At 36.6% G+C, this 23,311-nt stretch overlaps 2 protein-coding genes across 2 annotated transcripts; both read left to right on the plus strand.

The window, feature by feature from the left end:
- Positions 1-4,020: 4,020 nt before the first annotated feature.
- LOC120150189 lies at positions 4,021-5,041 on the plus strand. Its single transcript, XM_039162890.1, has 3 exons — positions 4,021-4,104; positions 4,237-4,329; positions 4,379-5,041. Exons 1-3 carry the CDS (start codon positions 4,021-4,023, stop codon positions 5,039-5,041), a joined length of 840 nt encoding a protein of 279 aa, XP_039018821.1.
- A 643-nt stretch (positions 5,042-5,684) lies between these two features.
- On the plus strand, positions 5,685-19,234 carry LOC120150182 (WD repeat-containing protein 11-like). Its single transcript, XM_039162885.1, has 20 exons — positions 5,685-6,760; positions 7,346-7,823; positions 9,456-9,543; positions 9,631-9,812; positions 9,959-10,095; positions 10,945-11,011; positions 12,052-12,220; positions 12,314-12,428; positions 13,256-13,331; positions 13,422-13,604; positions 14,562-14,722; positions 15,061-15,166; positions 15,617-15,821; positions 15,911-16,197; positions 16,332-16,453; positions 17,376-17,520; positions 17,634-17,726; positions 18,214-18,287; positions 18,388-18,441; positions 18,532-19,234. Exons 1-20 carry the CDS (start codon positions 5,769-5,771, stop codon positions 18,824-18,826), a joined length of 4,029 nt encoding a protein of 1,342 aa, XP_039018816.1. The 5' UTR covers positions 5,685-5,768; the 3' UTR covers positions 18,827-19,234.
- The last annotated feature ends 4,077 nt before the right edge of the window (positions 19,235-23,311 follow it).

A 23,311-nucleotide genomic window follows, 5' to 3' on the forward strand; every position in this document is an offset into this window, starting at 1 on the left:
TGGTATCTATCACATTTGCAAGAAAACCCTGACATCCTTGTAGGAATAATTTCTTAGTATACATTACTGATATTACATTTGCTAAAGGATTAAATCTTTCACTGATCATACTTATTTCTGTTCCTCTTGGACTCTTCAGGGTTACCTTTTTCGATCTGTAATTGACATCCCCGTAGTAACGGAACAACCAGTCCATTACCAGAATCACTTCAAACTCGTCAAAGGGTAATTCCATCAGATTAATAGGGAATTCAATTCCCTGAATCTTTATGGGACACCGTTTACAGACTTTGTTCACCCGAGCACTATGGCCTAAAGGATTCGTTACTATAATCTCATTACTCGTAGCTTCTAAAGAAATCCTTAATTCCTTTACTAACTTACTTGTAATGTAAGAATAATTAGAGCCCGGATCAATCAGTACCAATACTAATTTATCATACAGCTGAAAAGTACCTGCTATAATATCAGGGTCATCACGGTCTTCACTTGTCTTTAGATTGTACACCCGTGCGGTTGACCGAACTTCAGGTTGAGTAGAGGATTCAGACTGGTTCCTTCATCTGCCTCTTCCTCATCCTCTCTGTGAGGCAGAACCAAATCTTTCAGATGGTGCAGGCTCACCAACCATCAATGAACAATCCCAGATAAAATGTCCGACATCTCCACATCGAAAACAAGTCCCAGCAGCCATCCGACAAGCCCCAAAATGGGTTTTTCCCACAGTACTGACACTGTCTTACTTGACCCTGATTAGATCTCCCAACACCAGATCCCACTGACTGTGTCTGTCTAGGTCTTGCCTGACTTGTTCCCCTAGCAGATGATGCAACTGATTCTGATCTAGCTTGTGATCAAAATCCTGAGTCTCTTCCTCTTTTTGGTGGTGCTGAGCTAGAAGAAGCACCCGTCCTCTTTGATGTCTGAATTCTTGAGTCCCCAAATCTTTCATTCTGAGCTCTTTCAAGAGCCTTGGCACGATTGATCACCTCTTGGAACGAGGATAAATTCAATACTATCAACATCTCTTTCAATCTAGGGTGTAAGACCTCCACAAACCATTCACAAGCCTCTTTTTCAATAGGCACAAGCTCATATGCAAACCTACTCAGCTTGTTAAACTCACATTCATACTCATATACAAAGTGGTTCATCTGTTTCAAGTTCATAAACTCCTGCTTCATCTGCCGAATAAATTGATCTCCAATGTACTTGTTTTTAAATTCATCTAAGAACAAAGACCAAGTCAATTGGTCATTTGACATCCTCATGGTGACGTTCGTCCACCATATTCTCGCCTGACCCCTCAGTAAACAGACAACTCCATCTAACTTCTCCACTTCAGAGCAGTGGAGACCATCCAACATGGTTTTCAAGTCATTTAGCCAAAGATCCGTCGCAACCGGCCCTTCCTCTGCTTTTCCCTTAAATTCGGGAGCTCCTAACCCTCTCAACTCTTTTGCTACATTCATTCTTTGAGTTGGTGGAGCAGGAGGTTGAAGACGTTTCAGAATAGCGTCTAACGTTCTGAAGAACGTATCCTGATCTTGCACAGGCACTCCTTGAGATGCCTGTTCTTCACCTTGTCTGGCCAGGGCAGGTGAATTACTGCTTTCAGCAGGCCTATCTTCTCCCGCTTCACTTCGGGAGCTATTATGTCCGGACATCTAATAAAATAAATACATTGTTCTATTAGCAAAATAACATACTCATACTATACCAGATCAGAAGTTCTCACTATTTGTTGGCATGTATTCCATTTAAGACTCTATAGACTCTGGTTTATGCCTAGAATAGGCTAAACCATAGCTCTTATACCATTAAATGTAACACCCTCAACCCATACCTGACCCGGATATGAGTCCAGGATGTCATATTAACTAAACAAAACAATACTCTAAAAAAACCGATAAAACATTTGAACTTATATTATTAAAATACAATAATATACATATGTTAATACAAGTTTATCAAAATAATCAGAGCATACACCACCTGACACTTTGATTACATGCCAACATTCATTTACATAACAAAAGAACCTACTGCTCAGGTTCTCTCTGATCTGATAGTTGCAGGAGTAATATTGTCCAGCTGCTTAACCTTGATCGTCTACTATCTCGGATCCTACGTGTGAAACACTCACACGCTAAGTCATCAACTTAGTGAGACAATATAATAATAATGATAACAAAGAAATGTAATGGAAATGCCATAATTAAATGGAATGAGATGAAAATCAAATGCTTAACCATGTAGTTTATATCACCGTGTTCTTTACATGTCAGCATAATATATTGACATTCATGAATTCATATTAATAAGATTATTGGCCCATGATACCATACTGAGAACCTAAGGTATGTGAGTACTGTGAGGTTGTGCACTATGCTGTCACCACAGCTCATATAAACGCACTGAAGTGCTACGTAGAATTGCACCGAAGTGCCGCATAGAATTGTACCGTAGTGCCATATAAGATTATCCCTAAGGACCACGTAGATAATTCCTTAAGAATCATATACATATGCCAAGGATCAAGTATGTGTCTTAAAAGACCTCACACATGTTCCAAAGAATACATATATGTCCCGAAGGACCGCGTAGACCCTCTACTCTTGGCATGCCAACTATACCTATAGTTCTTATCTACATAACATGGGCTTCCACCATTTCCATAATTTATATTGTATAGACATATAATTTCCATATCTTTATCACATAAACATATCATGTTCCATCACCTTATCACATGGCTTATATAACCTTTCTTGCATATTCATGTCACTTAATGCATATAATATGAATTGATATCATGTATCATAATATGAAATGCGATCATGTATCAAAATATTGAATCTAGACTTATCACAAGTCTAGAACTGAATAAAATACATATTCATGCTATGCATATGCACTCACCTATATTTCCTTACTTTTTCCTCGATCGATCTACGAGGTAATTGTTCTGGAACTTGTTTAGGCTCGGTATCTACAGAGTAATTCATTGATGCTAATCAGTATACTAATGAATGTATTCTAACTATCATTTCTTGGGCTAAAAGAAAAGCCATTTTCATCTTTTAATGAAGGTATGCATCGATGCACCATACCATGCATCGATGCATAAATCCTATTCGATGTTTATATTTAAGGAAGTGTATCGATGCACTCCTTATGCATCGATGGCATTCGATGTTTGTATTTAAAAAGAGTGCATCGATGCACTTCATGTGCATCGATACACCTTGAACAATTTCTGGGATTTATCCTTGATGCATCGGTGCACATTCATCGATGCACATAGCCCATAAATGTCATTTTAAGCACGAAAATCTCTTTATAATCTTCTCTACACTTTATATTTCACCTCCTTTTATATCCCTAACTTGCATACTCTTATTTAAACTAATTATTAGTCATTCCATTTTCTAAAACTTAGAAATCCAATCTTCTATATGGAATCTAAGAATCTCACTCAAATTCTAACATGTTCAAATTTTAATTCTAACACTTCATGTCCTTTAATTAGCTTGATGAAAAGTCAAATCCCACTTCTAATTCTTATTATGAACTCTATTCCAAGATTTTACTTTTTTACTTCCTTTCTTTAATTCTTCATATACTCCTCATCTTATTGTTTTAAGATAATATAAGCTTCCTTAAGTTTAGTTATCATCCAATGATCAATAAGCAACCTTAAATTCATCAAGAATTTGATTAACAAGAAAACTCACCTTTAGCTTGGTCTCACGGGGAAGAAGAAAGAAGAAGAAGAAGAAGAAGAGAAATTTGGAAGCTTTTGCCTTTTCTTCTAACTTCCACGTGGTTTATTAAATAACCTTAAGTAATATTTAATTATTTATTTTGCTAAAAGACTCATTTGCCCTCTTAATTTCCCTTCTTTGCTTATCCATCCTACATAAAACATTCCCATTAAATCTTCCAACTATTTAATTTATCTACTTTGGTCACTAAATTTTAAAATTTCACAATTTAATCACTAACTCAGTATGGAGGATGTTACATGGGAATCTCCCTGTTAGGTACCTTGGTGTACCCTTGGTTACCAGGAAGCTCACTGGTAAAGATTGTACTGCTTTGGTAACTAAAGTTAAGGAAAAATTGAGTAAATGATCCAATAAGAGACTGAGCTTTGGGGGCAGACTGCAACTCATTAAATCTGTCCTATTTAGTATTTTTAGTTATTGGAGCAGACAACTTATTTTGCCTAAGGGAGTCATAAGGGATGTTGAGAAGTTGTGCATGAGGTTCTTCTGGATAGGGAGTGATTCCTCAGCTAGAGGGGCACGGGTAAGCTGGAAACAGGTATGCTCCTTAAAATCTGAGGGAGGCTTGGGTTTAAGGAGCTTGACAGATTGGAGTAAAGCATGTTGTTATAAAGAAGATTTTGGTAGGGGAAGGTTCCCTTTGGATTGCTTGGGTGAACGCTTATTGCTTTAGATCAGTGGATTTCTGGCATGCTGATTACAGGGCTCACTTTAACTGGATCTTAGCTAAAATGTTTAAGCTGAGGAGTGAAGCTAGTAGATTATTTTGCTCTATAAGGAACTGGACTCAAATTAATGCTAGTTGGATTTGGGATAATATTCGCTGCAGAGGTGAGAAGGTTAGTTGGCATCGGCTTGTATGGTTTCCTGGCCATATTCCAAAATTCTCACTGATTTCTTGGATGGCAATACTGGACAGATTGCCAACTAAGGACAGGCTCGCAAGGTTTGGTATAGCTGTTGATAGTGGCTGTGGATTGTGCAGATCTGGTTTTGAGTCTCGTGATCACATTTTTTCTGATTGTGCCTTTGCTATGGGAGTTTGGCATACTATCTTGAATGCTTGTGGACTTAGCCAGGAGCCTTTATGCTGGAATGATCTCGTTTGCTGGTTGCTGTTGAACCTTAAAGGGAAGTCTCTACTGGTTCATATCCTTAAGCTGGCCTGGTCTGGTTCATTTACTTCATCTGGGAGGAGCGTAACCACATGCTCTTCAGAGGTACGACTCGTTCGATCGAAACCATTGTAAGTAGAATTAAAAAAGCTGTAAGTATTAAAATATATAGGTGCCATATGAATAAACTAGATGCAGTAAATAAGCAGTTGTGTATATATTGGGGTTTGGTGTAATTGTTTGGCGGATTAAGTTTATAGCAGCTAGTCTGCACTCTTTTGGATGAATAATTTTTTTTACTTATCCAATTTTTTTTAATTAGACCATCTGTCTTTTAATTTTATCAAAAAAAGCACTTAATTAATTAAATAATGTCAATCAAGACACTAATTGTTGAGAGACAATGATATGTCATTTAAAATATTTGATATAATTACACATTTGATCAATGTTATTTATATTTTATATCAATTTGATCATAATTTTAATTTAATTTAATAAATTATGATTAAGTTGATAAATATGCAAGTAACTAGAATCAAATGTGTAATTATAATAATTTTTTAACTTTTTTTAATGGATGATGATTTAATTAACATTATCTAAATAATTAAATGATTTGTTTGATAAAATTAAAAAATGGATGATCAAATTATGTTGTTGAATAATTAAGTGTTTATAGGTGTAATTCACTACAAGTGTCACCATAGCATTAACCCGTAGCCCCATATAGTGAGACAGAGTAACGATGGAGTGGGCATTTCAGGTTGAAGTAAACTCGATGTTCCCTTCCCCTTTCCCTTCGCCTTCGCATTAGGACAGTCAAAACTGAAATCCCGAAATTTGCTCTGTTTTCCCGAAAATGTCGGTCCCGATCACTCGACCGTTACCCAACGACTCCTGGGATACCACACTCCCCGGTCCACCCAGTCGCAACAACTTCGGATCTGCCGATCTAAACGCCTCCGGTCTCCTCGCTTTCGCCTCCGGCTCTTCCGTTTCCGTTGTCGACTCCCGTTCCCTCCAGCTCGTCGCCACCATTCCTCTGCCTCCTCCTTCCTCTTCTCTCTCCCCTTTCGTCACTTCCGTACGCTGGACCCCTCTCTCTCTTTGCCGCGACCTCCTCTCCACCGAACCTTCCTCTTCTCATCTCATCTTAGCCGCCGCCGACCGCCACGGTCGTATAGTTCTCCTCGATTTTCGCCTCCGTTCTCTCATTCTTTCTATTGATCCTCCCGATCCTTTTTCTAAATCAGGTGTCCAGGATCTTTGTTGGGTGCAGGCACGGTCCGATTCTTTCCACCTCGCTGCTCTCTCTGGTCCTTCTTATCTTTCCCTTTACGATACTTCATCTTCTCGGTGCATCTTCAAATACGACGCTTCACCCCAATATCTATCGTGTATCTGCCGCGATCCTTTCGACTCTCGCCATTTGTGTGTCGTTGGACTTAAAGGGTTTCTTCTGTCGATCAAAGTATTGGGAGAAAGAGAAGATGAAATTGGGCTCAAGGAACTCCAGATTCCAACTGATTGTACCGAGTTACTTAAGCTTGAAAAGGATGCTGCTGCTGCTACTGCTGCTGGAGGAAGTTCTTCTTCTTCCGATTCTCCAGTGTCTGCTGTTTTCCCGCTATATGCGGTTCGTTTGGCATTTTCGCCGCACTGGAAGAACGTCATTTATGTGACGTTTCCTAAGGAGCTGGTGGTTTTTGATTTGAAATATGACACAACGCTTTTTTCTGCCGCATTGCCACGCGGGTGCGCCAAGTTTCTTGATGTATTGCCTGATCCGAGTCAGGAGTTGGTCTATTGTGCCCATCTTGATGGGAAGATCAGCATCTGGCGAAGAAAAGAGTAAGCATTTTCCATTTTCATCTTATTCGTGCAATATATGCCCTCATGCAAATTTAAACTTGATACGATCAAATAAGCTCCTACAATGCATAGCGCTTTGGGTTATTTAAGGAACCGTAATGTTAATATGTTACTAAATTAAGAAAGGAGACGGATAAGGTTTTGAATTGAGAACCAGGCAATGTAAAACACTTGGAAAGACTTCAAAATATCCTTTTAAGTTCTGATATAGTGAGAGATTTTCAGCTTCCTGTACATAAAATCATTTTAGTTGATGAATGTTGAAAGTCATTTAAAATCCATCTCATTGGTTGAACTATGATATGGTTCTCTTCAACTTATGAACTACATATCCACTACTTTAGTCATATGAAGCTATTTATTAGTTTGTTATCTTGTAGAGATAAAATCATATTGGCAACCAACTAAAGCTGTTGAAGCATCAGATCAAATTTTCACATTTTATCACGTCATCTATAAATATTTTGTTTTATGGAGTTACTTATTATTTTGCTGCCAAAGAAGTTATATTTAAATTCCCAAATTCGCCTTTATGGGAACACTCTCATTTGGGTATTATTACAGAGGAGAACAGATACATGTAATGTGCACAATGGAGGAGTTGATGCCATCAATTGGCTCATCTGTCCCTTCACCATCACTTCTTGCAGTCCTTCTCAGCCAATCAGAGTCGACACTTCAGAATATTAGCAAGCTTTATTCAGATTCATCGAAAGATGCATCTGATGTGGATTTTGATAATCCTTTTGAATTTTGTGATGATACTCTTCTGGTTGCTAAGACACGTATTATATCCATCTCTGATGATGGCAAACTATGGAGCTGGATCTTGACTGCTGAAGAGAATGGAGTTAAGGAGAAAGATGTTAGAAATTCTGGAAATATTGCTGCTGATGTCTCTGATGATTCAACTAATACAACCAACTTAATGCCTTCTAAGGATGGACTTGCTGCAAAAGGCAGAAGGCAGTTGGACAACATAAATGGTAGCAGAATTCAGCGGCCAAACTCCACTTTTGGCTTTGCTGATGTGACATTTAAGGTTTTCAAATAAATTCTTAACTTCGCCAGAAGGGCAAAACTTTCGAAATAATGTTCTGGAAAAAATTAATTCACGAGATAAAGCACTCCCAAGATTAATTGCTCAAATAAGGTGAAATCCATAGTGTTGGCCGTAGGTCGCCATGTCTTCTCGGCGAGCTACAAGAGATTGCATGTGTCATGCACGTCCCAACACGCTGGGCATCCGAGGCCATCCGACCGAGGCCATCCGAAAGCATCCGAGAGCATTCGAGGCCATCCGACCGATGCCATCTGAACGAGCTATGCGAGGGAATCCAAGGGCAACCGAGCGAGGGTAGGTCGCCCGGAGTACATGGCGACCTGGGCGACCTACCCTCGCTCGGTTGCCCTCGGATTCCCTCGCATATCTCGCTCGGTTGCCCTCGGATGCCCTCGCATAGCTCGTTCGGATGGCCTCGGTCGGATAGCCTTGGATGCCCAGCGTGTTGGGACGTGCATAGAACATGTAATCTCTTGTAGGTCGCCGGGAAGACATGGCGACCTAGTAGGTCGCCCGGAGTGCATGGCGACCTACGGCTAACACTGTGGATTTCACCCTATTTGAGCAATTAATTTTGGGAGTGCATTAGCTCGTGAATTAATTTCTTTCAGAACATTATCTCGAAAGTTTTGCCCGCCAGAAGTCTCTTTTGATATAATTTACATAATCTCCATTACAGATCCTTTATGTATTTTGGTGCTCCTAACCATCCACTCATATTTTTTGTTCAACCCCATTTGTTTATGTGTGGGAATCTATACAAAGGATAGCGAAAACTCTAACACGTGTATGGAAGCTTAGATATGAACCTGACAAGTATAAACTTGACAAAATTTTGCTGGTTCAATGAGCTTGTAGATTTATAACATATTTTGCCTTTTTCCTCATGAGTTCTAGATTGATTAGTCAAGTGGAATTGACAGCAAGTGTGATAAAATGAAGTGATCGTAACATAAGTTAATTTGCTGGGTTGGGATTCACAGTACTGGTCAGACACTCAGATGTTGTATTGAACTTATATAGGACAAGAACATGATGTTAATTATTATAGTACACTTCTGGCCCTTCCTTGGGTTTAGCATTTTATTTATTATAAACCCTCAATGAACTGCTTATCCACTTTCTGCTGCAGAATATTTATCTTTCAGATTGTTAGAAAAATCAAACCTACTTTTTATGCTTAGTCAAAAGTTAAGGTTGGAAAATGATGTCATGAGATCAGTGTAACTACTGCATATTTGAACCGCATGGAAGATACACTTGAAATCCATGGGAAATGGAAGAAGTGGTATTTTACCTGCAAGCTTATTGCTTGCCAGATATTTTAGGTTTTGTGATCTGTAAATCATGGGTTTCTTTGTCGGATGAACCTTTGTTGGCATAACTTCTTTATTTTATTTTATTTTAGTACAATATTCCTTGAATGTCTCTTTTTTATCAAGAATACTTTGGTGCTCAGATGGAAGCTTATAGTTTTCTCCCTTTTAGTTGTTTTTGGGAATGAAATGAATAACATTTATTACTGATAAACAATTTCCTTTTCTTTTGCATTAGTACAGATTCTTTGTGTTATTCTTGTCTACTTACATGCCAAATCGTTCATTACTGCAGATTAGCTTAGTTGGACAACTTCAGGTTCTTTCTTCAACAGTGACCATGCTGGCAGTACCATCCTCTTCTTTAACAGCTACTTTGTCTCGTTAGTTCCACCTCAATCTGTTTCCTGAATTTCCGTTTCTGTTGAACTTTCTCATGTTGATGGTTAATCACACTATATTATGTGAAGGTGGGGGAGATAATCCTGCAGTAACTGTTCCACTTGTTGCTTTGGGTAGTCAAAGTGGGACAATTGATGTCATCGATGTCTCTGCCAACGCAGTTGCTGCAAGTTTTTCAGTTCATAATAGTACAGTGAGAGGGTTACGATGGCTTGGTAATTCGAGACTGGTTTCGTTTTCATACACACAGGTAGCCCTATTGAGTTTCCAAGAATCATATTTGTCTATTGCGTCATAGTTAGCTTTGTTTCTTCTTTCTCTGCACACCTTCCTTTTTGCTCAATATCATAGATTTGTTGGCAGTTTAGTACTTAAATAGTACTTCTATGGACTCAGGTGAATGAGAAAACTGGAAGCTACATTAACAGACTTGTTGTGACTTGTCTAAGAAGTGGGCTTAATAGAACTTTTCGAGTCTTACAAAAGCCAGAGCGTGTGCCTATAAGAGCTTTAAGGACTTCTTCATCTGGAAGGTTTTCCTTCTAAATTCTCGTATTGATCACTCAATGCATTCATTTGGCAGCATCCTTTAAATTGATAAACACGTAGTTCCCTTAACGCAAATATTTCTCCCTCAATATGACAACTTTCCATTTGTTTCGACATATTAAAAATTATATGATGTATAAGAAGTGTGCAACCCTTACAAGTGTTTCTATCATGGATGCTGGACTGCCCATATTTCATGTTTCTATCATGCATTGCCTTTTGGGTATGGTTATTTAGTAATTATTATTTAGAAATTGCAACCAATGGTAGCTGCTATAGTGTGATATGTTTTGATTATAAACCTTAGACCTGTAAATTTACTCTCTTATGAGTTATCAAAACTTGTGTTTTGCATTGTTTAATAGAGTTGGGGAATTTAGTAAGATGTGGAAGGAAAATGAGACTGCAGTTGCACACAAGGTTGGTCATTAAGGTTAATTGAAAATTTTAGCATATGCTTCCTAACATCAAATTTTGATGATAGAGAATTCAGTTCCATGGTTTGGGTGGGTGATTAATTATTGTGGTAGCCAAGGTATCTCGGAAAGTATTTTTTATGCATTCTTGTTTGTTAGATGGCCAGATCATCTGTGCCTGCTGGTTGCCACAATTATCATTTCTTATGATGAAATATGTAATAACCACGTTTCTGGAAAACACAAATTTTATTCATAGTAAGAAGATGTCAGTAATGTGATAAATATAGTTCTTGTTATATTTTGAATATGGCAGACTTGTGCTGACGTTTTTCTAATTTTGACCCCTTGTTGTCTAATCTGCAGCCTGATTTCAGGCATATGTGGTAAATATCTTGTCATTTTTAACCTTTTCAGGTATCTTCTGATTTTATTTCGTGATGCACCTGTTGAGGTTTGGGCTATGACAAAAAATCCAATTTTGGTAAGTGTGATGCTTAACTTTGTCTCCTTTAGTTTTTTCTGAAGAATTGAAGATATTTGAACTCTTGATGTCTGGCTTTCTGATACTTCATCTTAGTAAAGGGTTAAACATTTTATTGTTTGATGTTGACTAGCTTATCTTATTTGTCCGTTAGTAGTTCTTTAGGCTTCTCAAATGGGTATCAGTGCTGTTGCATAGAAAAAAAGTAGCAAGAGTGAAGATAGAAAGATTATTCTGGTTCTTGTAGGTTTATTGAGAATCACCTCAAGTTTTCATTTATGGTTTGTTTTTAACTAGGAAATAGGGATTTATTAGGAATTTTGTACATACATTAGGATCTTATGGATGTATGTCTATAATATTTTGGTGTGCTCTTTTCCTCCTTCTGCTGATTAAGGAATACCTTTTTTTTTGGATAGAAATTAAGGAATACCCTTAGGCGTTCCTTTAATCATGAAGGGGGTTTTTAACGAGGCCTCCTCTTCTTATAAAAAAAAAAATACTTTGGTGTGCTATTTTTTTTAATGAATTGAGTTTATGAGTTATAGATATTCCTGTTTCCTCTATTCTATCTCAATTTGAATCCTTATATTAAACCTAAATTTTACCTTAACTAATTATTCATTATTGTGAAATATAATTTTTTATATACATTTTGTGTATATATATTTTTATATGTATGTGCCATATTTTACTTGAGCGAGCACTTTTTTTTGCGCCTCGAGCTATATAGAGGACCTTGAGCTTTGAGTGTGCCTAGCGCCCTTGACAACATTGCCCTGGTCCACTAATGATTTTTCCCCTTTCATGGTGGAAGGTTTCAAGCTGAATTATTTTGCATCTTTGTATTTCATTTTCCTTGAAATAATATATTGCCATTTGGAAAAGTCAGTTCTTGTTCCTGTCTGATTTTGTTTTTATTCTTATTTTCCTTTTAAAACTTGTATAAATCAACATGACATATGTACTAAATTTCTTCTTGATTTATGGTGTCTGATATTTTAATTTGGATAATTATTATGCTCTATAATTCTATGTAGCTTAGATCTTTAGCTCTTCCATTCACCGTAATGGAATGGACTCTTCCAACTGTTCCCCGACCAGCTCAAAAAGGTCCTTCTAGGCAATCTGTATTATCCCATAATGATAATAAAGCTGTGGCACCAGAAGTGGCAGCCTCATCCACAATGGCATCTTCATCAGATTCAAGTGAGATTTTTTTTTACTTGGCATCACTTATTATATAAACCTCTGTCTTGCCCGAATGGTTAATCTTATTTTAACTGTTACTTCTGTATGCAGAGGCTGGGAACTCAGACAACTTGCAAGATGAGATTTCTGAGAGTTTTGCATTTGCTTTAGTTAATGGTGCACTTGGAGTCTTTGAGGTTCATGGTCGGAGGATCCGAGACTTTAGGTATGATTTTTCGTAAATACTAAAAGAAAAGTTATAGAATCAGGTGGAATGCACATGCTACTAGAAAATGTATATTCTTCTTTGTTCTGGTCTATACGTTAGCCATTTATTACGTGTTGGTCTTTACATTGTACTCCATGAATTGGAGTCCTTGTAGTAATCTTGAAAATTAGAATTCCCTTTTAACGTATTAGCTACTATGGACAATGGCATTTGTTTGAGCCACCTTTCTTGAGCTGCAAAGTATAATATTTTGGTGAGGGGACCTCAAATCGACAACAGTATTGGAGCTTGACAAATTTGTATGTGGCTATAGATTTTTGCAATGTCCATAACATGGAAATCAAGATCCAATGTTGTGTTCACTCGCTCAATGGGCTATGTCGAGAAACAATCCTTTTTGGTTCTATTCGGATGAACCGGAACGTGTTGAAAATGTTGTACTTCTTGATGCTATTGGCATTTGAATCTAATATCTTTATTTTCAAAAAAGAAAAGAAAAACAAAGATCCAATGTTGTGTTGAATGAAACATGATTACCTTCTCATCATGTTTGTTTTAAAGTACTTATGGACTAAAAGGGGGGAGGGGACAGGGTGGCTCTGTGTCGTGCAATTTATTTATTTATTGTGCAATTTTTCCTTTTATTTTTCATCTTTCTACGGAAGATATCTAGTTTTTAGTCCACAAACATCTTTATTTATATCTGATCACGTATTACTGGTATTCTTTTTCTCTATTCTAAATTTTTCATGCATATAATCACATTATATTTTTCTCTCTCACTTTTTTTGGGCACTGATAAGGATCCTTTGCTTGTCTCCCAGACCAAAATGGCCTTCTTCTTCATTTGTTTCATCTGATGGATTGATTACAGCCATGGCCTACCGCTTGCCTCATGTTGTATGTATCATATTTATATTATTGCATCCTATTAGTAAGTTTCTTGTTTCCTTGAAGATTTTTGTCTTCACTGTATCATTAATTTATCAGGTCATGGGGGACAGATCAGGTAACATAAGGTGGTGGGATGTCACTACTGGGCAGTCTTCCTCATTCAACACCTATAGAGAAGGAGTTCGAAGAATAAAATTCTCACCTGTTGTTGCTGGAGACCGTAGCCGAGGGCGTATAGCTGTACTATTTAATGACAATACATTTTCTGTTTTTGATCTTGTAAGTGTGAAAAAGCATTTATCAATTCTTCCATTCATATATATGCTTTGCTATTATCTTGCTATGCTTAATAATTGATGCATGTTATGTGCTTAAAGGTTGCCGTTGTGTTTCCTTAGCTATTAGAAAGTTGGATTCTGTTTCCCCCTGAGAAGTGAGAAGGGACTACCATCTTTTATCATGAAAAACGTCAGTTAATTTATTTATTTTTAAGTTCTTGTTTTATTTATTTTAAAAGAAAATCATTAAACCATTCATTTATCTCAAATTTAGTTTATGAGTAAATTTAAAATAAGTTATAAATATTTAATATGTACTGAATTAGAATGTCACATAATTAAAATTACAATTATGTGTTTCTTTATTTATTTTGTAGCTAGAGAAAGTATTATTGAAAAATAAATGAAAAGATAAATTGTATAGGAAGAAGGGTAATTCTGATATTTGTCTCAAAGGTATCTTTTAAATTTCCAACTACATTGGAAACTTGCTTTTCCTGTAGGAATCACATCTTATGTTTGTGCGATAGCAATTCCAAAAAGAGAGTTACACTCCCAAGAAAGTTGTGCAATTTTAAGCATACCGAACATGAGAATCAGATACCCAGCAATTAAATTCTGAGGATAGTGAGAACTTCCTATATATTTAAAATTATGTGCTGGAGGGTTGGAACCCTCATTTTGTAGGTTTTTCCTGGACATCTTTCCAATTTGGAGCTGTCTGCTCACCTGCGCATTTTATCCTTTCTAAATTAAGATTATGCACCAGAGGATTGAAGCCTCACTATATGGTTTTTGTTGCTAGATTGCTTTCTGACTGAGACCTTGAATGGTCCTTGTTCTGTGGCCTTAATAGAAGTTTGAGTTGGTCAGCATAAATGGTTGTTTTTTGGCCCAATGGAACTTCTGAAGGATATTACTACGCTTGAGCTTAGTACTTAGTATTTGGTATTTGCAGGATTCACCTGACCCATTAGCCAATTCTCTTTTACAACCTCAATTTCCTGGAACCCTTGTATTGGAATTGGATTGGCTGCACTTGCGGACTGACAAGAATGATCCACTGGTTTTGTGCATGGCAGGAGCTGATAGCAGCTTTCGGATTATTGAAGTTAACATGTATGTGGCACAACCTGTTCTCAGTTCTCAAGCATTTTTTCCTTGTAGATAGTCTATATATGAGTGGATTCAAGCAGGCTCTATATATGTTAGTATAAGCTATTGTAAACTTTTTTTTATGTTGTTAAAATATGGCTGGAGCTGTAGAATTGACTTTTTGGTTGATTTATTAGAATGATAGCTCTGATAGGTTTGGACTGGCTACAAAGGAGACAGGGACTGGTTAGGTCAAACAATCAGTGGTTTTGAAGTGAAATGGATAATGCTGCTAGTTAAGATATGATTCTTATGTAGTTGATATACTTTGTAGCTTAGCAACCTTGCTTGTGCTAATGCAGAAATGACAAGAAAATGGGCCCTGGGACACTGCCAAGAAATATAAAAGAGAGATTCCGTCCGATGCCTTTATGTTGTCCTGTATTACTTCCTACACCTCATGCTCTGGTAATGGTTATTCTGCCTTTTCATTGGTTTGGTAAACTATAACTCAACACTACTGTATTTTTTTTTCTTTTAGTTTCATGTTTAGAAGCTGCCAACTACTGAAGATTCTTTTAACAAATGATGTTAAAAGATCATTTGTACTTAGCAGAGACATGTACAACGTTGCATGTTTCTTTAAAAATAGATGGATTGATGGAGCACTTTTACCTTAAGTATTACATTGGAAAAAAAAAGAGGGGAAAAAGGCGCCAGCAAAATTGTTAATATTGATTCGTTGGAGTTGGCTCCACAATCCTGAATAGGTTGAGAAATATATTTTGAAATGGGCCTAATGGCCTTGTTCTGCTTGGCTTGAAGCTTCAATTTATTTGTTTGCCATGTCAACACTAAAATGATCATTCGAATTACTTACAATTGACCCCTAATTTCATGGCATTTCTGTTATTACAGGCACTGCGGATGATATTACAATTTGGTGTAAGACCATCTTGGTTTAACACTTCTGGTACAACTATTGATAAGAGGCCCCATTTCTTTCCAGGAACCTCTTCATCTTCAGGGGATCTTCGCAGTTACCTGATTGAATTACCACCTGTTGGTGATTCTGTTGTGCCAGAGTTGCTCCTAAAAGTATTAGAACCTTACCGTATGGAAGGTAGGCTCTATAACGACTTATTGTTCTAATTCTACTTAAAAACAGTTGGCTGGTTTTCCTTATCCTTATCCATTGTTTCATTGCTCAAGGCTGCATACTCGATGATGAAAAAACGAGATTGTATGCTACCATAGTCAATAAGGGTTGTACGGCAAGGTTTGCCTTTGCTGCTGCTACATTTGGTGATGTCTCAGAAGCACTTTTCTGGTTGCAGTTGCCTCGTGCTATTAACCACTTGATGAATAAATTAATAAATAAGTCTCCACAGAAAGAACCTATTTCAGTGCCAAATTCAGGTCTTGATGATATATCTCTACTTAGTAGAATTACATCAAATGGGAAATCTACATCAGAAACTGGGCAGAGGGATGCATTGGTAAGTTTTTAGTGGTTTTGGCGGTTCTATTTAAGTAATTGAAAGGGTGAGAAGTACCATTTAGGTGGCCATGTATATCTCTTATAACTTGTGATTTAAAACTTTTGATGGCAAGACGTGTTTCTGGTTAGCAGACTCAAGGTCAGCTAAGATTAATGGCTTTTGAGCAAGAAGACATATGGGAAAGGGCCAATGAGCGTATCCCTTGGCATGAGAAATTGGAGGGAGAAGAGGCAATTCAGAACCGTGTGCATGAGTGAGTTTATGTTATTTTTTTGCTATTGTTAATTAGTTGAACAATGAAATTGCTGCAATATCTTCCTCCATGTAGAAGTTCTGAATCTATTTATATTTATGTTGAACCTTGTTAATTTTGCCACTTCTTTTGCTTCCAGTAGAAACAGTGGAAATTTGTTTCAGATTGAAAAGCCAATATTACTTTTGAAAAGAAAAGAAAAAGAAAAGAGCAAAAGAAATGCATGTTTAATGGTTGTACTTTTTATATGGAATGGTTATGTTAAAAACTCAGATTTTGTGTTGTGTTTGAGTTATTTGTTCATTTGAATGTTATTATATTGCTTTAACTATTTGTTACTTTGCTTATCAACAACAATTGAACAATGTAAAAAACAAATCAAAAGAAAGTAGCTTATCAACAACATTATGGAACCTTAAGTTCTCATAAGTGATAATTTGATACTGATTTTTCTTTAATTTTCTTCAATGGAACTTTCTATGTTATGAATAGATAAGATGTTTGGAACCCTTTAGATGTATGGCAACACTTGGAAGTTTATAAAATTTGTGGAAACAAGGTTCCCTGGAGTCTTCAGTTTTGGTTACTGTTCTCTATTTAATTGTTGTCATCTTTCTAAGCAGAAACAATATTTTCTCCTTAGTTTCTTTTCTAAACAGAACTGAGTTGGTTTAAATCTGGATTTTAAACATTATTAGCATTAGACCATGGGGAATTTACTTGACACAAGAGCTACTTTTCTACTTTAGACTTTTAGCTGGGTATGGCCTAAAATTTCTTCTTTTTTCCGGAACTGCTACTGAAACTGCACTTCTGGAATTTGGGGCTTAACCCTTCCGTTGAAGAGTAACATTCACTAGGCCAAGTCTGTTTTTCTGTGTTCGCCACACTAGTAGTTATACTTTGTAGTTGGCATATGCAGGCTTGTCACAACTGGAAACTTGGAAGGTGCTGTCAGTTTATTGCTTTCTACTTCCCCAGAGTCCCCATACTTCTACTCAAATGCACTACGTGCAGTTGCTCTTTCTTCTGCAGTGTCAAGATCTCTTCTTGAGCTGGCAGTTAAGGTGAGGGTTAACTTTGTTTTCTTTTATAGAGATTAAAGCATGTAATTTTCTAGGTTTAACGATAATGCCTGTATATTTTGGGTTCTATTTACTGCTGTATGATGACGATCTAGGTTGTTGCTGCAAACATGGTCAGAACTGACCGGTCACTATCCGGCACCCATCTTCTCTGTGCTGTTGGAAGGTATCAGGAAGCTTGTTCACAGGTTTGGTTCTGTTAAAATAACCTCGGTTTCAGTTTTCTTGAAGCCAAACATCAAAATCCAACCCAATGCTTGTTTCTTTTCTTGTTTTATGCTTAACAGAATCTCCTGGATCTTTTTGTTGTATTCTATACATATCCATGATTATATGTATGTGTGTGTAAGGTATGCATTTGCCTAATATGTCTATATTTGAAGCATGTAGTCCTGAATGAGTGTGATTTTTTCTCATTTGTGGTGGGTTAACAAGCTCTATAAAACATATGATTGACGAATTCATGCTCAATGAATATGTTGAGTACGAGTTTTGAATATATGCAAACATGGCTCATTTAGCTTCACAAGCAAGCTCAACAAGAGTTTGTTTATCATTTCAAGAATACCCTTTTTGAGTGTCAATATTATTTCTCAACATTTCATACAGCAGATACATATTATGTTTAATTCTCGTAGTATGTCTTTGACTGATGGTTATTTTTACCATTTGCAGCTACAAGATGCTGGATACTGGACTGATGCTGCTACTTTAGCTGCATCTCATTTAAAGGGATCTGATTATGCAAGGTTCTTTTTCGCTTTCAGGACGGATATTTTAGCTTTCTATTTTTCCTGGCATTTAAATTCCTAGAATTATGATTAACCCTTAACATTGTTCTAATTGCAGGGTTCTACAGAGGTGGGCTGATCATGTACTTCGTGCCGAACACAACATTTGGAGGTACAAAGATTTTTCTTATTGTTCTTCTAATAATTGGCATCGAGTCCACAATTTGCATTCTAAAGGTTTAGATGTCGTTCAATGCTGCAGGGCTCTTATCTTATTTGTTGCAGCTGGGTCAATCCAGGAAGCATTGGCAGCCCTCCGTGAGGCACAACAGCCAGACACTGCTGCTATGTTCATACTGGCTTGCCGTGAAATTCATGTAGAATTCATCGCTAATTTAGTAGGTTCCAAGGATGAATCGGGATCATCAATCAATGATGTCGACTTGCCTGGTTTAAACCCAACAAATGATGATGTTATTGCTGTTGGGGAGTATTTTGGGGAATACCAAAGGAAATTGGTGCACCTATGCATGGATGCTCAACCATTTTCAGATTGAACCAGGCCGTTTCAAAACTTACTTTCGGTATTTGTTGGAAAAAAAAATACCACCCGAGGGCTAGCAGAACAGTCCTCTTTCAGCCTCTTGTCCCCTGAATTGTCGAGGATTTGTAGGTAGGGATGGACTGAAGGGGGCGGCTGGATGACTGATGGTGAAGCCTGGATGTTGTAGAAATCATTAATGAAAACGTCAAATATGTTGTAAGCTGAATGTACAAATTTTACCGGAACTTCACCCCTCATAATTTGATATTTCGGGAGTGAGCATTGGTTTCTCATGGGCAGGGATGGACCGCCAATCGTCCTCTTGAATTGATCATATATATTTTTACAGTCCTCGAGTCATATTCTTTGATTGTTAGCAGCACGACTGTTGATCTCTAGTATTGATCAGTTCCATTGATTCCCACATCCTTTACACAGTCGTTTTTGTTTGGCCGGAATTGACGAAACTGTACATCCCTTTATTTTTCAAATTTGAGCATGTATTGTCAATCAAAATGTATTGTGTTTAAATTTAAACGGTTTTCTATAATCATATACAATACATATGTATTTTAATTATATTTTTATATGTGATATTCATATATCATACAAAGTCAAGAGATTCGACTCAAACTTGAAAACTAATTCATTAATCATTAAATTTTTTGAATTATTCGTGTTCTATTTTATATATTGACTTAAATTTAAATTTTTTTCGAGTAAAGTTTATGAAATTACGATTTGAAGTTAATACAAGTTGAGTTTTGTCGAGTCAAGTTAAAAATATCATTTTTTTAAGTTGAGTCGAGTTTTGTTCACTTTGACTAGGAGAGGGCTCGAGAAACTTTTTGCTTATGTCTAGAAAGTGTGTTATTCGTGTTATTCGTCTGATCACGATGTTTCATTTGTAGTTTGTTTTATTTCGTTTGTGGAATTATTTTTGGCCTTGTATTATTTAGGTGGTGTGTTAATTTCGTATGTAATAACATCATAATTAATTAAATATATATACATGGAGCTTTGAAGAGTTATCCAATCAAAAGTTGCTATAACTCGTTATATTTTTATTTTGTTAGAAAAAGTATACATATCCGTGGTTAAATTCATAATGGTCTACACAGCGGCGGTCGGCGTCAGTGATGGCAAGGACTGACGGGGGAGCATCTTCTACTCAGAAGAACACTCGATCTGCCCACAGCTGCCATTGCATGTGCCGCCTTGTTGCCGTTTCTTCCCACAAAAACAAATCGGGAATTGGTGAGAGATGGAGCGAGCATCTTGGATAAGAGGTCAAACTATCGAAAGATCATCTTCATCATAATTTAGCTTCAGAAATACTGATTTGGAGTCTCCTTCAACAATTTCTTGGCAGCCCAAATCTTTCCCAAACTGTAGACCTTGGACCACTCCGCTTCAAAAGCAGAGTGGATGTCTGGGTTTATTCTGCATGCAGCACCTAAAATAAAACCATTTGAGTCACGAATCACCAAGCCTGACCATGCTTTGTTATTTGGGAAGAAATGTAACACCCACACCGCGGGTGACCCAATCCGAGGTATTACATTAGGGCCACCGAAGCGACTCACAGTAAAAATCTCAGAAAAATTTAAAATTTCTGTTAAAACACATAAAATCATAAAACAATTTATAATCAAAATACAAGTTTCAGACTCAAGATAAGAAAAATCAAATGTGACATACATGTCCCCTAATTACACTTGTATCGTACTCTACAAGCAAAGTCAAATGGAACTTCTTTACTGATGTTGATAGTTGCATTGGTTCGATTCTTTTAACATGAAATAGTGAGTAATAGGGTGAGCTTTGAGAAGCTCAGTAATACATAACTACCAAGTGATGCTGAAGGACATGAATAGGCCATCATAAAAAATTTCCTTATCGGATGAGCTGTGGTTCCACTAATGTTTCTTCGAGAAAAAGGCATGAAGATTTCAGTTCAGAGGAAACATTCAGAGGATCAAGTTCAGGAGATCATAATAGGGTGTCTAGTGTGTTCTCACAAAAACAATTGAAAATACAAATCTTTATTAAAACAGTAACAAATTAAAACATATTTTTAAAATCATAATAAAACCCTCCAACCGAACTCCAATAATGTAGTTCCCCAGAACTGCATCCATAAGGATTTACCCTAGGCCCATTGGGCATAGGTGCCAATATAAGGGAACACCTTGGGTTCATAAGGTCTTACCCTAGCCAAAGCGTAGGTGCCCATCTGAGGGGAGTGCCCTTAGGTCAATAAGGACTTACCCAAAACACATAGCATAGGTACCACCCTAAGGGAGTTCCTTTGGGTCCATAAGGTCTTACCACTAGGCTCATTAGGCCTAGGAGCCCACCCAAGGGTCCCCTTAGATCCGCAAGGAATTACCAGTTTGATCGGTCTAAACCTATATAAGAAATTACCAATTTGATTGAGTTGAACCTGCAGAGACTTCATACCAAATCCTAGAGTACCTCGAATAAATTAGTTTTCAGACAGTATATAGTTAAAACTCTATAAATTAATAATGTCAGGACCGGAGAACTTTATTAATTTAGAGAGTTATTAATTTATCGATAAATTAATAATTATTAATTTAAAGAGTTTTTAAGTAATTATACTGTACATACCAAACAAAAAGGTAAATTAGTCTATGCCTCTTAGAATTACGTTGCAAGAGATGAGTTAAATTAATAATGAGCTCCAAATAGACTTGAACTTTAAAGGAAAACAGACAACTATTGAATCATATTTCAATAGAGTGTAATATATATTTTTCAGTTTCTATGAATTATTAATTTATGATTTTCTTGGGACCGAAAATTATAAAGGGATCTCACGAAAAATTATTATCTTATTATTTTATCGAGTTTTTCAATTTTTTACATTGGCCCAAGTCGGGACCGGACAAATTTATTATTTTAGAGAGTTTATTAATTTACCGAGTATTAATTTAAAGAGTTTCTACTGTATTATGGTAGCGGAGAAATAAGAGTTCAAACATATTAATTCCGTATGAACAATATCCAGAGATAATGAATCAGACAGACAGACTTAAAACTTCAGTAACTTAGGAATCTCTGAAAAACACATTCCAAAACAGATAAAACAATCATATAGCACATACAGAACACACTAGAGGATCCAATTATTTTTCGAAGGAACTTGGTATTTATCAGGTAGGGAGCCATGAAACTTCTGTAAACTGATTAAATTCAGAAACAAGATCCTTATAAAAGGGTTTGATAGCTGACGAATTCATCAGTTATTCGGGACATGGTTTATCAAAGATCATATAGTATTCAGATAATTTTCGGAGGCACTATGTAATCAGAAAGGTATTTAGAATCCTTTGCATCAGAGTACTTGTGATTTCAGATATGACAGGAGCGATTCCATTATTTAGAAAATCAGGGGCGTTTTGGACATTAAGTTCTTGGAGAATTCTTAGTAATTTGATCTACTAAGGGAGAAACGATGATTCATGATATTTAAGATTCGTTTCAATTTATCAGAATATCGAGTTAACTCAAATTGAACAAATCCCAACACTGTGATACCTATCAATAGTTCAAATCGTTGCACTCCAAGGGTATTCATACTTTAGTACTGACTACTCTTGTTGAACTGATCATCTTCAGAATCATTGCTGAATGGATCTTAGGTAGACAAACATGTATTCCAATGGTATTTATTTCATTTATGTATTGCAACGATATCAAGAAATATCAACGTGCTTGATTCGTGATTCAAAACCTTATGGACGGTACAACATAAAAGATCATCAGCATTTCCAGACTTATCCAAGCTATTCGATTAATTCTAAGTCTTTGAGGGTACTTAGGTCATTTAGTAATCAAGTTATCCCAGTCACTTTGGAGTTTCCAGAGTAATTCAGTCGTTTCCACAATTCAGAAACCTACCATACTTCCATTTAGTTCAACTTGGTCATATAATATAATCATTTTAGACTTCAAGGGTATTTTGGTCATTTTACACTTTAGGGGCAATTCCGTGGTTTCATAATCATGTAATTTCAGTATTAAAATTTTTAACGAGGATAAATAAAATTTAGAGATTTCGAGGTTATTTGCTTTTCCAGATAATCGCTGAACTTGAAATCATTCTTATCAGTCTTCTTGTGTCTATGCCGGTAGTATGAGCCTTATTCAATTCAATTTATTTTATTTCACAATTGCACCGAGTTAAAATTTTTAACTACACACATGTAACCATATTCAACTATGCATTGACCAATACCAACAAGTTCCATACAACATGCATAAGGTAGTAATGTATTACCTCGATTTACGATCCATATCGATCAACCATTTAAACTCCATTCGACCGCCCTCGAACTTTAATTCCACGTCCCATAATATTTTGGATACATAACAAACGAATTTACGTCAGAAACTGAACTTAATCGAAAAACCAAATTGAATCCGAAGATAAAACACTAAAAATGGTTTACTGAGTACGAATTTGGAAAAA

The sequence above is a fragment of the Hibiscus syriacus genome, unplaced genomic scaffold (assembly GCF_006381635.1).
Source record: "Hibiscus syriacus cultivar Baekdansim isolate YM2019G1 unplaced genomic scaffold, ASM638163v2 tig00111016_pilon, whole genome shotgun sequence".
NCBI classification, from domain to species: domain Eukaryota; kingdom Viridiplantae; phylum Streptophyta; class Magnoliopsida; order Malvales; family Malvaceae; genus Hibiscus; species Hibiscus syriacus.

Bases quoted from the DNA above. Each gene is read 5' to 3' on its own strand.
- LOC120150189 (XM_039162890.1), top strand. From the start codon at position 4,021: ATGTTACATGGGAATCTCCCTGTTAGGTACCTTGGTGTACCCTTGGTT. The intron at 4,105-4,236 runs GTAACTAAAGTT...ATTTTGCCTAAG, and splicing joins GTAAAGATTGTACTGCTTTG to GGAGTCATAAGGGATGTTGA. The intron at 4,330-4,378 runs GTATGCTCCTTA...GGAGCTTGACAG, and splicing joins CACGGGTAAGCTGGAAACAG to ATTGGAGTAAAGCATGTTGT.
- LOC120150182 (XM_039162885.1), top strand. From the start codon at position 5,769: ATGTCGGTCCCGATCACTCGACCGTTACCCAACGACTCCTGGGATACC. The intron at 6,761-7,345 runs GTAAGCATTTTC...GTATTATTACAG, and splicing joins AGCATCTGGCGAAGAAAAGA to AGGAGAACAGATACATGTAA. The intron at 13,605-14,561 runs GTAAGTGTGAAA...TGGTATTTGCAG, and splicing joins CATTTTCTGTTTTTGATCTT to GATTCACCTGACCCATTAGC.